At 47.1% G+C, this 16,865-nt stretch overlaps 1 protein-coding gene across 1 annotated transcript in view; it reads left to right on the top strand.

Annotated features, from left to right (window-relative positions):
• PAFAH2 (platelet activating factor acetylhydrolase 2) overlaps positions 1-4,130 on the top strand; it is a 36,166-nt gene extending 32,036 nt beyond the window's left edge. The window contains exon 11 of the mRNA XM_003271637.3: positions 1,800-4,130. Within this exon, the coding sequence (XP_003271685.1) occupies positions 1,800-1,894 (95 nt within the window). The 3' untranslated portion in view covers positions 1,895-4,130. The remainder of the gene's footprint in view (positions 1-1,799) is intronic.
• The last annotated feature ends 12,735 nt before the right edge of the window (positions 4,131-16,865 follow it).

Raw genomic sequence — 16,865 nt, 5'->3', positions numbered from 1 at the left:
GTCTCGTGGCACACTCCCACTTCCTTCAAGCCTTGCCTCAAATCTCACCACCTCAGTGAGGCCCACCCTGACCACTCTTTTTAAAACATTGGGCTGGCCAGGCACTGTGGCTCACGCCTGTAATCCCAACACTTTGGGAGGCCGAGGTGGGCGGATCACAAGGTCAAGAGATCGAGACCATCCTGGCCAACATGGTGAAACCTCATCTCTACTAAAAATACAAAATTAGCTGGGTGTGGTGGCGCGTGCCTATAATCCCAGCTACTCAGGAGGCTGAGGCAGGAGAATCACTTGAACCTGGGAGGCAGAGATTGTGGTGAGCCGAGATTGAGCCACTGCACTCCAGCCTGGTGACAGAGCAAGACTCCATCTCAAAGAAAAACAAACAAACAAAAAACATTGGGCCTTTCCTTCCTGCCTTCACCCCAACCCCTGGCCACCACCAGCGCTTCCCTTAACGGGCTCTATTTTTTTCCATGGCACCTCTCGCCTTTTCACATCGTATATAATTATTATGTTTATTGTTTATCTCTGCCCACTAGTTGATGAGCTCTGTGAGGACAGCAGTTTCCATCTGTTTTGTTTGTGGATATATTTTTAGCTCAAAGAACAGAGTGTGGCACATAGTGGATGTGCTTATTGTTTTTTGAATTAATGACTATGTAGTGCTTATACATTGAGGACCTATTCCATGCCAGGTTCCTGGCAGGACACTGGGAATCCAGAAATGCATGGGAGTGGTCCCTGCCTTCTGTCCCAGAGTCTGTTTGTTTTGAGGAAGGACACCATTCACCTGCTCAGCTTGCCCTGCTCCCTCAGCCTTAGGGCTTAGACCCTTTGTGCCTGTTCTTGCCGTGTAGTTACCCCTCCTGGCTGTGAGCTCAGGGCCCCCTCTTGAGTCATTCCTGGAGTTACACTGCTCCATGAGGTTGCTGTCCTCTTGCTCCTGCCCTTCACTGAAGTGGTCCTGGATTTGCACCCACAGGCTGAGCTGTCAGACACTGCTTTTTACCTAGTAACCTCCTTGAGCCTGGAACTAGACTTTTCGTTTTCTCAGCCTTTTTTTTTTTTTTTTTTCTGAGACATGGTCTTGCTGTTGCACAGGTTGGAGTCACTGCCGCCTCCAACTCCTTGCCTCAAGCAATGCTCCAGTCTTGGCCTCCTGAGTAGGTAGGACTTCAGGCACACACCACCACACCTAGCTAATTTCTTTATTTTTTTGTAGAGTTGAGGTCTTGCTACGTTGCCCAGGCTGGTCTAGGAACTCCTAGCCTCAAGTGATCCTCCTGCCTCAGCCTCCCAAAGCACTAGGGTTACAGGCATGAGCCACCATGCCCAGCAGTCTCTGCCTTTCTGACCTGGGTTTGAATTCTGTCTCTACCACTTAACAGCTCTAATGACCTTGGGCAACTCAGGTAGCTTCCCTGATCCTCAGTTTCCTGAATTACATAATAAGACTAGTAGTAATACTTAGTTCATAGGGATATGGTGAAAATTAAATGAAACCATGAATGTAAAGCATTTAGTACAATCCTTAGAATGAATTCTCCATCAATAAATGTTACCCTCTGTTATTATTATTGTTATTGAATTGTTATGGATTATGTAAGTCATTTATAAAGGCACTGAATAAATCATAGTTATCATTACTGCCACCACCACACAACCCCACCAAAACCAGTCCTTTTGGTATCCCAGGCGCTCCTCTCTCTAGGATGACCCCCTCAATGCATGTCAGCTACTCTTTGACCAAACCTCACAATGATTTGCCTAACGCTCCTGTTTTTTTTCCTTTTCAGACCTGAAAGAAGACTATAATCAATGGAACAACCTTATTGAAGGCATTGGACCGTCGCTCACCCCAGGGGCCCCCCACCATCTGTCCAGCCTGTAGGCACAACTGGCCATTTGTAAAGTCACTTCAGCCAAGTTTTCATGTGGGAGCTACCCAAGGGCACCCATGAGTTCCTATCAGGAAGTGATCAACGTTGACTCCTTGTCACAGATTGAAAGGTGTAATCACACTGCTGCTTGGATAACTGGGTACTTTGATCTATCTTAGATTTGGTCTTAAAATCACTTTGGGACTGGGATCCCTTGCTGATTGACAAACAGACTTTCTGGGGCCTTCATGGAGTGGGGAACAAGCAGTAGAGTGGGACTGGGGGAGACCCAGGCCCCGGGCTGAGCCCTGTGAGGCCTGGATGTGAAGACTCAGCCCAGCGAGCTCATTCCCTCACCCCCGGCCAGTGCTGCTGCTTCAGTGGAAGAGATGAAGCCAAAGGATAGAGTGAAAATCCCTACCTTCAGAGACTCTAGCCCAGCCCAACACCATCTCTTCCTACTTCTCAGCCTTCTCCCTCCCCAGGGCCACTTGTTGAAGTCTGAGCACTTTATGTAAATTTCTAGGTATGAGCCATGATCACATTTTCTATTTATTTCCAAGTCTTCTCATTGTATGGAACATAGTACTACTTATACTTACAGTAGTAAGTTATACTTGTGAGCCCACAGAGTGGCAGACAGCATGGCTCTCACAGCACAGGGAGAAAAACTGAGGTACAAAGAGGTACCTCAGAAGCTCTGGTTGTCTTTGGGGGTTTTGCTAAGTGTATCTTGATAGGAAACAACACAAGCAGGTTGAGATGGGAAAGACGACAGAACAACAGTGTTAAATGGCCATTTGCACAGGCCTTTGCCACAACAGAGAAGTAGTTTGGTCAGTTAAAACTCAGCTGCAGCCTGGACAGTAGAGCGAGACCCCATCTTAAAAATAAAGAAGGCTGGGCGTGGTGGCTCATGCCTATAATCCCAGCACTTTGGGAGGCCAAGGCAGGCAGATCACTTAAGGCCAGGAGTTCGAGACCACCTGGCCAATATGGTGAAACCCCGTCTCTACTAAAAATACAAAAAATTAGCCTGGCATGATGGCAGGCGCCTGTAATTCCAGCTACTCATGAGGCTGAAGCAGAAGAATCACTTGAACCCAGGAGGCGGAGGTTGCAGTGAGTCAAGATCGTGCCACTGCACTCCAGCCTGGACGACAGAGCAAGACTCTGTCACAAAAAAAAAAAAAAGAAAGAAAGAAAGAAAAAGAAAAATTTAAAATAAATACAATCTAAAAACCCAGAAGGCCACTCCCAGAGAGGCCTAGGAGTACCTTGGTCACTTTTCTTGCCTCAAATATTATAAACCTCCAACTTGCTCAGAATCAGGGTGCTTTTATTGTCTGTTTTCTGGCTCTGAGGCCCTCGCCCCAAATTTAAGTCAGATACAGACTGAATTTCCATTCTGTTCCATTTATAATGTGAATGATATTAATACTCTTGTTTGCTTAATGTTATGTTGGAATTTTCTGTTTAATCTGCAGTAGAGCAAGATGGAGAGCCATCTGGAATTGACTTCCTTCTGTCTTTCTTCTGTGTTCACTTACTACTTGGGCCCATGTGGGAAAAAAACTTTAAAAGGAAGGAAGTCTTCTTAGGGATCCAGTTCAAAGCTATTTGGGGGCATCAAACTGAAACTCTCCTCTCCACTACTCAAGACTTCATGCCTCAGTCCAAGTAGGTAAGAGCAAAAGGGAAATGGATCTCTACACAATGGCCCATGGTCAGGGCCACCAGAGCAAGCTGGGCCTAGGTCTCCACCTGTCAACGGCTGGCCATTCTAAGAGGTGAAACAGCAGATCTTTGAGGCTGTGGGGGAGGATCTGTTAATTCCCATGAGACATAGCTTGAGAAGGGTATCATTAAAGCCCTGGGCTCTAGAGTTACAGAGCCTGGTTTTGAGTCCTGGCTCCACCACTGCCAACTGGGTAAATTTGAGCAAATGGCATTCTCTTTCTTATCTCAGCTTCTGCGTTTCTAAAATGAGGGTCTGCATTATGAATAGTTAGGAGGATTAAGTGAGAGGATGTATAACCTATGGGTTACTTAAAAGTATATTTCCTACCTTCCAAACATGAGATTTTTCTAGTTATAGTTTTTCTTTTCTAGCTTGATTGCTTTGTGGTCAGAGAAAATGACCCATATGGTTTCCATCCTTCAAAATTTGTGGAAACTTGGTTGTTGGCCTAGCATGAGATCAATGTTGTAATGTGCCATGTATGCTTAAAAAAAGACTATATATTCCGAAGAAGTTGTTGGCTTGCTCTTTTACTCAAGAACACATCATAGATTTCTGTCTTTTTTTTTTTTTTTTTTTTTTTTTGAGATGCAGTCTCACTCTGTCACCCAGGCTGGAGTGCAGTAGCATGATCTCGGCTTACTGCAACCTTCGCCTCCCGGGTTCAAGCAATTCTTCTCTCTCAGCCTTCTGAGAAGCTGGGACTACAAGTGCATGCCACCACGCCCAGCTAATTTTTGTTTTTTTTTTAGTAGAGATGGGGTTTCACCATATTGGTCAGGCTGGTCGCAAACTCCTGACCTCAGATGATCCACCTGCCTCGGCCTCCCAAAGGGCTGGGATTACAGGCATGAGCCACCGTGCCGAGCCCATAGATTTCCTTCTATGAGAGCACAGACAGATATATAATGGGGCTTTCCAACGACCACATGGGCACCAGAGCCCCTCAGCACTTGCAGAACCAGCCGTAGGTCAATTCTGAGCATACGCCACCCTTGTGCTGGTTCCACAAATGCTGAGAGGCCGGTTCTGGCAGTTGTAGCACGTGACACCCAGCTTCTACCTTAGCTCCATAAATAACGCAGGTAAATTTTACAAAACCATGAACAAGAGACCTGGAGCCTCCCTAGTGAAGGGAGTGTTTCAGAAACTAGATCCCTTTCCTTCATTCAATTCATGTTCTGGTAATCACTCATTTATCCAGCAAACACTGGAGTAGGTGAATTTTCCATATAATTGAAAATTATCCTAGAGGCAGCAAAATATAATATTGATTATTTTGAATGGTAATCTACCAAAAAGATAACACACACACTTTTTAATCAAAGTGAGCTGACCTCATTCAACCTTTTAGGATGTTCCAGTCAGGATGGACTAGGTTGTATGGTGGTAACAGGCAACCCCAAAAGCAACAAAAGTTTGTTTCTTGCCCATGCCACTTGTGCTCTTTGATCAGCTGCAGGCTCCGCTCTGCATCATTTTTATCCTCACTCTAGGATCCAGGCTGGTAGAGCCGCCATTATCAGGAAGTGTTGCTGTTCAACATGGTGGAGCAGGAAGAAAGCCTGATGAATCACCTGCTAGCTCTGAGAGCTTCTGCCCGGGAGTGACTCTCGTTATTTCTGTTCATGTGTCATAAGCCAAAGCACATCCTGTGGCCATTCCTAACATCCCATGCCATCCCAAGAGAGCCAAAATATTTGTGACCAGGTCTCATGTCAGAGAAGTGGTGCCCTCTGATCTAGGAAGGTGCAGAAAGCTGTTTGACTTGCATGGGGTTGCCCCCTGTGCTGCATTGCTGTTCAGAGTTGGTGTCTCATTTGTGGTCAGGCTGCAATCATCACTCTTCAACGCACCAGCCCCTAGCAGCCCTCCCTGGCCACTTCAAGTTTATGACTTTCGATGTGCAGTGGACTGATAAATCAGCCACGTTATTTAAAACTCTGTCTAAGGGAAAACAAGGCAGTCAGTGAGCGAGGGTTTTAGGGACTCTCTTGCAGCTAAAGTATGTCACCTTTAGCGCATGGGCTTTGTAATCCTCTGACTGCTCCAGAAGGGGTATCACGAGGCCTTTGGTCCGTCGTTCTGGTTTTTGGTTAGCTTCCAGGGGACTGAAGGACACTTCATAAATGGCCTTTAGATAAGCAAGGAAATCCTGATGGTAACTGACATGTGCTGATAAATCACATCCTAGTGAATCTTTTCCAGAAAGAGGATGTCTTGGGTTTCTTTTTTTTTTTTTTTGTATTTTTTAGTAGAGACGGGGTTTTACCATGTTAGCCAGGATGGTCTCGATCTCCTGACCTCGTGATCCACCCGCCTCGGCCTCCCAAAGTGCTGGGATTACAGGCGTGAGCCACCGCGCCCGGCCTGTCCTGGATTTCTTTGGCATCTTCTCGTTCCCCATCCCACTGCAGGACTCTGTGCCTATGGAGGCCTCCTAGTGCTATAATGTGAAGTTTCTGTGCATGGGATGGTAAGCCAGTTAGGAAGGAAGGTAAGTAAATATCCCTTGCACTTCCTGAACTTGTCAGACTAAGGCTGGTTGGATTCTTGCTGTGTCCCTAACGCAATCCCTGAGCCCCTTTCCACTGTGCATTCTGACACAGCTCCCCCTCTTGTCCTTCCTCAGAAATTCTACTGGGCTCTTGAAATGTCAAATGGTGGATTCCAACTCCGTCTTGACCTTGTGGGGACCTTCATCTACCCCCCTTTTTTCTGGAGCACCACTTATCCCTAGGCTAACAAAGTGACACAGCAACAGGAGAGGCCATACTGTATGTTTGGGACTCATCCTCATTAGGAAGCTCACTTTCTATCCCATCATAGCCAGGTGCAGAGGGCAGCTGTCCCTGGCCATAGCTGCAGGGCACAGTGACAATGAGGGTGCTGAGGATGATTGTCACTGTGTGTCAGGACCGTGCTCTGGGCTGACATGCATCATTTCACTTACTTCTCACGGTAACCCCACCGGCTCAGGTGGCATTGGCCTCATTTTATGTAGGAGGAAACAGAGGCTTTAGGAAGTGATTTCATCAGGCTCTCAGCAAGAATTTGGCAAAGCTGGGACGTAGACATCAAAGTTTGAGGGTTTTTTTTTGTTTTTTTGTTTTTTTGAGACGGAGTTTTGCTCTTGTTGCCCGGGCTGGAGTGCAATGACATGATCTTGGCTCACTTCAACCTCTGCCTTCCGGGTTCAAGCAATTCTCCTGCCTCAGCCTCCCAGAGTTGCTGAGATTATAGGCATGTGCCACCACGCCCAGCTAATTTTTGTATTTTTAGTAGAGACGGGGTTTCACCATGTTGGTTAGGCTGGTCTCCAGCTCCTGACCTCAGGGGATCCACCCGCCTCAGCCTCCCAAAGTGCTGGGATTACAGGCATGAGCCACCTTGCCCAGCCAAGGGTTTTTGTTTTGTTTTGTTTTCTTGAGATGGTCTCCTGTCACCCAGGCTGGAGTGCAGTGGCGCGATCACAGCTCACTGCAGCCTCGACCTCCCAGCCTTAATCCATCTGCCTGCCTCAGCCTCCTGAGTAGCTGGGACCGCAAGCCCACACCACCATGCCCGGCTAATAAAATCTGAGCTCTTAATTACTGTGCTGTCAACCCTAATATACATACTTGGCTTTGTAGTTTCTCCCATTTCTTCAAACTCTCAGGATGTAGGGAATGTATTAATCTCATGATCAATTAGCTAAAAAATATCAAAATCTTCAGCAACTTCTACATGACCTGTGTTGAGTTTCAGTGATATCCTCAGCGTGACTGAGAAATGGGTTGGGGGAGAAAAACGGCTTCACCAGAAACTGGGTCAGGTACTTGGTTGATGGGTAGGGGGTGGGGGGTTGTTTGTTTTTTGTTTGTTTTTGAGACAGTGTCACTCTGTTGCCCAGGCTGGAGTGCAGTGGCATGATCACTGCTCACTGTACCCTCAACCTCCCAGCCTTAAGCAATCCTCCTACCTCTGCCTTCCAAGTAGCTGGGACTACAGGTACATACCACCACACCTGGCTAATTTTTTGTTTATTTTTTGTAAAGACAGTAGTCTGTCTGTGTTGCCAGGGCTGGTCTCAAACTCCTGGGCTCCAATGATCCTCCTGCCTCAGCCTCCCAAAGGGCTGGGGTTACAGGTGTGAGCAGTTCAGGGACTAAGAACACAGTCTTTGAAATCAGACAGCTCCAACACTATTAGCCCTGTGACTTTATGCTAACTCACTTCTATGGCCTTTAACGTTCTTATTTGTAAAATGGGGATTCTAATAGTATTTAACTCATAAGGTGGTTGTGATAATTAAATGAAATAATGCAAGTAAAGCACTTAGCGTGGTGGCTAGATTAAGGACTTAATAAACATTAGCTATTACCAGTCTTGTTTCATTTGGGCCTCCTTACATAGCTGTAAGGTTAGGTACAATGGGCCCTTGCACTAAATGGCCCCAATGGTCTTGGTCTAAGTTCTTTTTCTCTTTTTCTTTTCTTTTCTTTTCTTTCTTTTTTTCTTTTCTTTTCTTTCCTTCCTTCCTTCTTCCCTTTCCTTTCCTTTCACTCTTTTCCTTCCTTCCTTCCTCCTGCTTCCCTCCCTCCCTTCCTTCCTTCCTTCCTTCCTTCCTTCCTTCCTTCCTTCCTTCCTTCCTTCCTTCTTTCCTTCTTGTCTGAGTCTTGCTGTCACCCAGGCTGGAGTGCAGTAGTGGGTTCATAGCTCACTGAAGCCTTGAATTCCCAGGCTACAGCTATCCTCCTGCCTCAGTCTCCCAAGTAGCTGGGATTACAGGCATGCAACACCACGCTTGGCTAATTAAAAAACTTTTTTTTTGGCCGGGCGCGGTGGCTCACGCTTGTAATCCCAGCACTTTGGGAGGCCGAGGCGGGTGGATCACGAGGTCAGGAGATCGAGACCACGGTGAAACCCCGTCTCTACTAAAAATACAAAAAAATTAGCCGGGCATAGTGGCGGGCGCCTGTAGTCCCAGCTACTCAGAGAGGCTGAGGCAGGAGAATGGCGTGAACCCGGGAGGCGGAGCTTGCAGTGAGCCGAGATTGCGCCACTGCACTCCAGCCTGGGCGACAGAGCGAGACTCTGTCTCAAAAAAAAAAAAAACTGCCAGCCACCTGCTACCATTGTGTCCTCGTGTCAGGGTGGAGCTAGGTGGAGAGACAGTTTCCCGTTCTCTTTGCTCTGCTATCCCTGCTCCTCACATGAAAAATCGAAATCCCCACCCTAGTTCTAGCCTTGCTCGCTTGTCCACGTGAAAGAGTCCACACTCTTAGGTTCTGCTTTGGGTTTTAACTTCACACCAGGTCATCCAAACACATCTATGCCTCAGCTGCAAATTGAAGATCCTAAAATGTCAAAAGGGAGAAACAGATCCGTGGAGAGGTTGGCCAAAGGGAGGAGCTGGGGGCAGGGGCTTTGTAGCAAAAGCTAGTTGTGTTAATTTTTGTCTGCTGCCCTTGACACCAGGTGAGGGGGTCAGAATGCCTGGTGACCTCCTCGGGGGAAACCCCCAGGCCTGCAGATGGCCGATGAATTGGCTCTGCTCAGCTCCCTCCGTCACGGTTTCCTGCCAAGTCCTCCTGTTCCTTCACTCTTGGTGGTTCTCCCACTCAGCCCATCCTTTCCATCTTTTTTGAGCCTGCTGTCCTGCCAGCTCACCCCTGGGCTCGTTTCACAGTCTTCTGGACTGTAATCTCTCTTTCCCCCCTGTATTCTGCTGCCAGATCTGCCTGAAATGCTGCTTTTGCATGAAAATACCAGCCTGGCAATATGGTCTAATGGTAAGAGGACAGACTTGTTGTCTGGAGCCCTGGGTTCTTACCTCTATCACCTGCTTGCTCTGTGATGTGTACGTGCGCATGTGCGTGTGTGTGTGGTTTTCCTCTCTCGACTTTAGCTTTAGTTTCCTTATCTGTAAATTGGGACATGGGTTGGTGGTTGTTGAATTGGCCGGTCTCTAAGGCCCCTTCAGTTCTGGCATTCAGCATCTCTGTTATTGAGTTGTCACGGATTTCCAGGACTCCCCTTTCCTTTTTTTCTTTTTTCTTTTTCTTTTTCTTTTTTTTTCTTTTTTCTTTTTTTTTTTTTTGAGATGGAGTCTTCCTCTGTCACCCAGGCTGGAGTGCAATAGCACGATCTCCGCTCACTGCAACCTCCGCCTTCCAGGTTCAAGCAGTGCTGCTGCCTCAGCCTCCCGAGTAGCTGAGATTACAGGTATGCGCCACCACACCCGGCTAATTTTTGTATTTTTAGTAGAGATAGAATTTCACCACGTTGGCCAGGATGGTCTCAAGCATCCGACCTCACGTGATCCACCCACCTTGGCCTCCCAAAGTGCTGGGATTACAGGCATGAGCCACCGCGCCTGGCTTCCCCCTTCCTGTAGAATCGCACTACACTTCTTCATTCTTTCTGACCTCGCCTCTCCTCTCCTGCCTTCTGCTTCTTAATGTGCACTCTTCCCACAGTCCCCTTCATTTGCCCACCCATTCCCCAAACAAAACGTCACCCAGGCTGGATTGCAGTGGCACGATCTCAGCTCACTGCAACCTCCACCTCTCAGGTTCAAGTGATTCTCCTGCCTCAGCCTCCCGAGTAGCTGGAATTACAGGCACGCACCAACACGCCTGGCCAATTTTTGTATTTTAGTAGAGATGGGGTTTCACCATGTTGGCCAGGCTGGTCTCAAACTCCCGACCTCAAGTGATCTGCCTACCTCGGCCTCCCAAAGTGCTGGGATTACAGGCGTGAGCCACTGCTCCCAGCTCTCCTGAGGTTTTTCTTGCCTGCGGGACTTCCCCACCTCCCCATCTCCTTTCTGCACATCCAAATCTTGCTAATGCTTTAGGCCTAGTTCTAATCCCACCTCTTCCATGAAAGCCTTCTTGATTAAATTTGACTAACATTTGATCTCTTGGCCTCCTGTTCCCCAAGAGAAATCCAGTCTGTGCCAGATTTAGTATTGCCCTTTATCACATTATTCCAGGAGCAGGGCCCATCTGTTGGACAGGAAAGAGCATCCTCCTGTTGACTGACATGGGGGACAGGGATCCCTGGCCCCGGCCCCCCATCAGCCCTCGTTCCCCAGACAGACTTGGGAACAGCTGGAGCTCACCCAGCCTTCTGACATCTCCAGCTGCCTCTGCTTCCTTTTCTTTTGGTTTTCCCAAGTCCTAGCTGTGGGGCCAGGGCAGAGCCAGCAGCAGCACAGCCAAAGCAGCTGGAGCGAACTTCTAAGTTGCACGGACAAGTAGCATTTGGGAGTTAGAAGGAGTGCAGAATTGAGCACAGATCACACCAGTGTTGAAAATGAGGGAAAGCAGTTTGCCAGCTTGTTTTTCCCATCTTGCTTTCATCTAAAAAAAGAAGCTGCTCAGAAATACAGTCCTCTTCAGCCTGTTAAGCCAGATGGCCCCGAGATGCTCAGCCTGCCAAGTGTGTATATATAATTATTCATCTTCATGGAATCACACCCAGGTTTGAATCCAGACTCTGACATTTTTCTTTTGTTTGATCTGGAGCCAGTGAATCTTTCCGAGCCTTTATTTCTTTTTCTGCAAAATGGGGACACTGGCGTCTACCTTGCCCACCTCAGAATTTTTTGGGTGGGATTAGGGATGGGCTTAATGTAAGATGTCAAAGCACTGGACACATATACGTTACTGTTAATTATAAAAAGGGCCATATTTTGGTTTTGTCCTAATGTGCTACTTCTTAATGAGCACTTATTCTGGCCAGATACTCTGCATTGTGTCATTTAATCCTAACAACATTCCAGTAAGGTAGTGCGTGTTAGCCTCATTTTGTAGATCAGGAAGGTGAGATTCAGAAAGATTTGCTAGCCCAGCCAAGTCACCCAGCATGTAAGTGCTAGAACCAGTATTTGAACCTAAATGGTTGGACTCCAAAGTCAGTGGGGTTTTGGGGGTTTATTTATTTATTTATTTTTTTTTTTTTTTGAGACGGAGTCTTGCTCTGTCGCCCAGGCTGGAGTGCAGTGGCGCAATCTCGGCTCACTGCAAGCTTCGCCTCCTGGGTTCACGCCATTCTCCTGCCTCAGCCTCTCCGAGTAGCTGGGACTACAGGCGCCCACCACCACGCCCGGCTAATTTTTTTTGTATTTTTAGTAGAGACGGGGTTTCACTGTGTTAGCCGGGGTGGTCTCGATCTCCTGACCTCGTGATCCACCCACCTCGGCCTCCCAAAGTGCTGGGATTACAAGCATGAGCCACCGCGCCCGGCCAGGGGGGTTTATTTTTTTGAGACAGTCTCGCCCTGTCGTCCAGGCTGGAGTGCAGTGGCGTGATCTCAGCTCACTGCAAACTCCACCTCCCAGGTTCAAGCAATTCTCATGCCTCAGCCTCCCAAGTAGCTGGGACTACAGGCGCACTCCACCACGCCCAGCTAATTTTTGTATTTTTAGTAGAGATGGAGTTTTACCATGTTGGGCAAGCTGGTCTCAAACTCCAGGCCTCAAGTGATCTGCCCACCTTGGCCTCCCAAAGTGCTGGGATTACAGGTGTGAGCCACTGCACTGGGCCCAGAGTCAGTGCTCTTAACTCCTGGTCATTACTATCTCTCAATAGGAAAGAGGTTCTTGACCCTAGATAGGCTAAAGTAGCCCACAACTTGATATCCAGCTAAATGCACTAAGCAGTTAGGTCCAAGAGCCGTTTTAATTGAAGACCAGGCTGAGTTCTGACAGTAAAATGTACACCTTGAATTGTTTTTCTAGCAGTAAACATGGGCTCCATTCATTCATACACCTTGTATAAAGTGAACAATTCAGGGGACAAACCCATTAGTACTGTACCCCGTAAACCGCAGAGCCAACCAGCTGGCAGAAAAAATTTTTTAAATCTCTAGCCTAAATATTGTAGATTAGTGATTCTCAGCTCTAGATGCACATCCAAATCACTTGGGAACTACTTAAAAATCCAGGCCAGGCACAGTGGCTCATGCCTGTAATCCCAGCATTTTAGGAGGCTGAGGCGGCTGGATCATTTGAGGTCAGGAGTTTGAAACCAGCCTGGCCAACATGGTAAAACCCCTAAAAATACTACTAAAAATACAAAAATTAGCCGGGTGTGGTGGTGCATGCCTGTAATTCCAGCTACTCAGAAGGCTGAGGCAGTAGAATCACTTGACCCCGGGAGATAGAGGTTACAGTGAGCCAAGATCATGCCACTACACTTCAGCCTGGGCAACAGAGCAAGACTCCATCTCAAATAAATAAATAAAATAAAAATAAAGATACAGATACCCTGGCCATGACTGCAGAGATCCAGAGATGCTGATTCAGAAGGTCTGGAGGGGGACCCAGGTGTGTACGTGTGTGTAACTTCCAGGAATATTACTTCCTGATACACAGTGAAGTTTGAGAATCCTTGCTGTGGTATAAGCCTTCTAGCCTATTTTTTTTTCTTTTTTTTTGACACAGAGTCTCGCTGTGTCACCCAGGCTGGAGTTCAATGGCATGGTCTTGGCTCACTGCAACCTCCACCCCCTGGGTTCAAGTGATTGTCCTGCCTCAGCCTCCCAAGTAGCTGGGATTACAGGTGCCCACCACCATGCCTGGCTAATTTTTGTATTTTTAATAGAGACGAGGTTTCACCATGTTGGCCATGCTGGTCATGAACTGCTGACCTCGTGATCTGCCGGCCTCGGCCTCCCAAAGTGCTGGGATTACAGGTGTGAGCCACCGCACCTGGCCTACTAGCCTATTTTCTTTTATGAAATAAAAGTAATTGCTAGCTGAAAACACAGAATCGTTAAATTTTAGAATTGGAAGAGGCCTTAAGTTTTTTGGTCCATGGGGAAACCGGAGCTAAAAGAAATTCAGCAGGTGGTTGGCAGACTTGAATTAAAATCCAGATCTTCTGACTTGTAGTCTAGTGTTCTAGATACATCCGTGGATGCCAGGATTTTGTTGGATTATTAAGAAAATCCTCAGGACCCACCCTTTCACCATGACATCCATGATTTCTGGCAACTGTACCATGGAGTTTTGGGTCTTTTTTTTTTTTAAGAGATGGGGTCTTATTCTGTTGCCCAGACTGGAGTGCAGGAGCACAATCATAGCTCACTGCAGCCTCAGACTCCTGTGCTCAAGTGATCCTCCTGCCTCAGCCTTCCAAGTAGCTGGGACTACAGGTGTGTGCTACCATGTGAAGCTTTTGAAGTTTTTGTATAAGAAGAAACCTGGGCTAGAAGGCCTATAGGAAATGACTCAGATGGCAGTTCTCATGCATGTTCCTATATTCTACAAGCACACTGATGCCTGCACCATGGCCAGCCCTGTCCTTGTGGAATTGAACCTAAGGGCAAGAAGGGCAAGTCAACAGTTAGGGGTCATGTGATGAGTGCTGTAATAGGGGATATATATGGCTCAGAAGTGGCACAGGGTGGTCAGTTCAATTCAGCAGGGGAGAGGGCTAAGAAGGCTTCACGGAGTGTCATATACTTGAGTGTGGTTTGTTTATTTGCTATCTATTACTGCCTAAGAAATTATTCCAAAATTTTAACAGATTTCAAAACTCCCCATGCCAAAGCTACGGCCATAGCAATTAAATAAGAATTTCTGGGAATAAACTCAGTCATCAGCTATTTGTAAAGTTTCTCAAGTGATTCCAATCTACAGTCAAGGTTGAGAACCAGTGCTGTAGGCAATACGAACAACAAACATCTCACATTTTCTATGGCTCAGGAATTCTGCAGTGGTATAGTTGGGTGGTTCCAACTGAAGGTCTCTTGTGAGGCTGCATTCAAGACATCAGCTGGGATGATTATCATCTGAAGGCTTGAGTGGGGCTGGAGGATCCATTTCCAAGATGGTGCACTCACGTGGCTGTTGGCAAAAGGCCTCAGTTCCTCACCATGTGGAGCTCTCCACAGGGCTGATGCTCAAGACTTGGCAGATAGCTTCTCCCAAAGCAGAGGATCCAAGAGTTAGATGGAAGCTACAGTTTCTTTTATAACCCATCCTCATGCCAGGTGCAGTGGCTCACGCCTGTAATCCCAACACTTTGAGAGACTGAGGCAGGTGGATCACAAGGTCAGGAGTTCGAGACCAGCCTGGCCAATAAGGTGAAACCCCGTCTCTACCAAAAAATACAAAAAAAAAATTAGCCAGGCATGGTGGCACACATCTGTAGTCCCAGCTATTCAGGAGGCTGAGGCAGGAGAATCGCTTGAACCTGGGAGGCAGAGGTTGTAGTGAGCCAAGATCACACCACTGCACTTCAGCCTAAGCAAAAGAGCGAGACTGTCTCGAAAAAATAAAATAAATAAAAATAACCTATCCTCAGAAGTCACACTCCATCATCGTTTCTACAATATTATATTATTGCACAAGTCAGCCCTATTCAGTGCAGTAGAGCACTATACAGAAACATGAAAACCAGGGGGTAAGGATGACTGGGGCCATCTTGGAGGCTGGCTTGCCACAGTATTGAAGATGAATGGAGCTTTCCAGATGGATGAGGGGGAAGAAAGACATTCCAGGCAGAAGAAATAAGGTAAAGGCATGTAAAAAGCAAGGTGCAACATATTCAGGGCACTGTAACTGGATTGGAGAATAAAACATATAGAAGAGCATACTAAAGAAATCAGAAGGGGCATTCTATGCTAAGTGAAGGAGTTATGCCTTTATCTTCTAGGCCAGTGGCTTTCAAATGTTGCTACACATTGGAATCTCTTGAAGACATTTCAAAACTCCCCATGCCAAAGTTACGGCCATGGCAATTAAATAAGAATTTCCGGGAATAAACTCAAACATCAGCTATTTGTAAAGTTTCTCAAGTGATTCCATTCTACAGTCAAGGTTGAGAACCAGTGCTATAGGCAATACGAAGTGACTGAAAAGCTTGAGGCAGGAGCCATATGGTCAGATTTCCAATCTTCCCAGTGGTGACGAAGGGCAGCTCTGCCTCCCTTGTCTGCTTATCTAGAAAGTTTTGTATTAGGACTAGAAAGGCCCTATCATCTGTGCTTACTCAGATATTATCATAATCTCTACTAGCAAAAAGTCAAGCATAGGGCCAGGCACTATGGGTGGTGCATAGAGTGGCTCACACCTGTAATCCCAGTACTTTGAGAGACTGAGGTGGGCAGATCACCTGAGGTCAGGAGTTCGACACCAGCCTGACCAACATGGTGAAACCCTGTCTGTACTAAAAATACAAAATTAGCGGGGCATGGTGGTGCATGGCTGTAATCCCAGCTACTCAGAAGGCTGAGGCAGGAGAATCACTAGAACCCAGGAGGCGGAGGTTGCAGTGAGCGGAGATCGCGCCATTGCAATCCAGCCTGGGCAACAAGAGTGGAACTCCGTCTCAAAAAAAAAAAAAAAAAGTTAAGCATAAATATCTGAGCTATAAGTTCCCAATTTCCAAATCTAATGTTGACACCAACATTCTTATGTTATCACAATCAGTCTTATTTTTGTTGTTGTTGTTTTTGGTCCTTTTTTTGAGACAGGGCCTCACTCTGTCATCCAGGCTGGAGTGCAGTGGCACTATCTCGGCTCGCTCCAACCTCCACTGCCTGGGTTCAAGTGATTCTCCTGCCTCAGCTTCCCAAGTAGCTGGGATTGCAGGCGCCTGCCACCACACCTGGCTAATTTTTATATTTTTGGTAGAGACAGGGTTTTGCCATGTTGGCTAGGCTGGTCTGGAACTCTTGGCCTCAAGTGATTTGCCTGCCTCAGCCTCCCAAACTGCTGGGATTACAGGCATGAGCCACTACACCCGGCCCATAATCACTCTGGAGGTTTATGTCCCACTTAACACGTTACATGTGTGAACTTCTCTATTTCCTTCTTTTTTTTTTTTTTTTTTTTTTTGAGACAAGGTCTTGCTCTGTGGCCCAGGCTGGAGTGCAGTGCAGGGGTGCATGATCTCAGCTCACTGCATCCTCAAGCTCATGGGCTTAATTGATCCTTCCGCCTCTGCCTCCCTAGTAGCTGGGACTACAGGCACGTGCCACCATGACCAGCTAATTTTTGTATTTTTTGTTTTGTGGGTTTTTTTAAAGACAGGGTCTTGCCGTGTTGCCGAAGCTGGTGTTAAACTCCTGGGCTCAGGCAGTCCTCCTGCCTCAGCCTCCCAAAGTGCTGTGATTACAGGTGTGAGCCACCGCGCACAGCCAATTTTTGTATTTTTTGCAAGAGATGGGTTTTTGCCATGTTGTGCAGGCTGGTCTCGAACTCCTGGACTCAAGCAATTCACTAGCCTTGGCCTCCCATAGTG

This window comes from Nomascus leucogenys, chromosome 24 (genome assembly GCF_006542625.1).
Source record: "Nomascus leucogenys isolate Asia chromosome 24, Asia_NLE_v1, whole genome shotgun sequence".
Classification (NCBI taxonomy): Eukaryota; Metazoa; Chordata; class Mammalia; order Primates; family Hylobatidae; genus Nomascus; species Nomascus leucogenys.
This window is presented reverse-complemented; position numbering and strand designations above follow the sequence as displayed.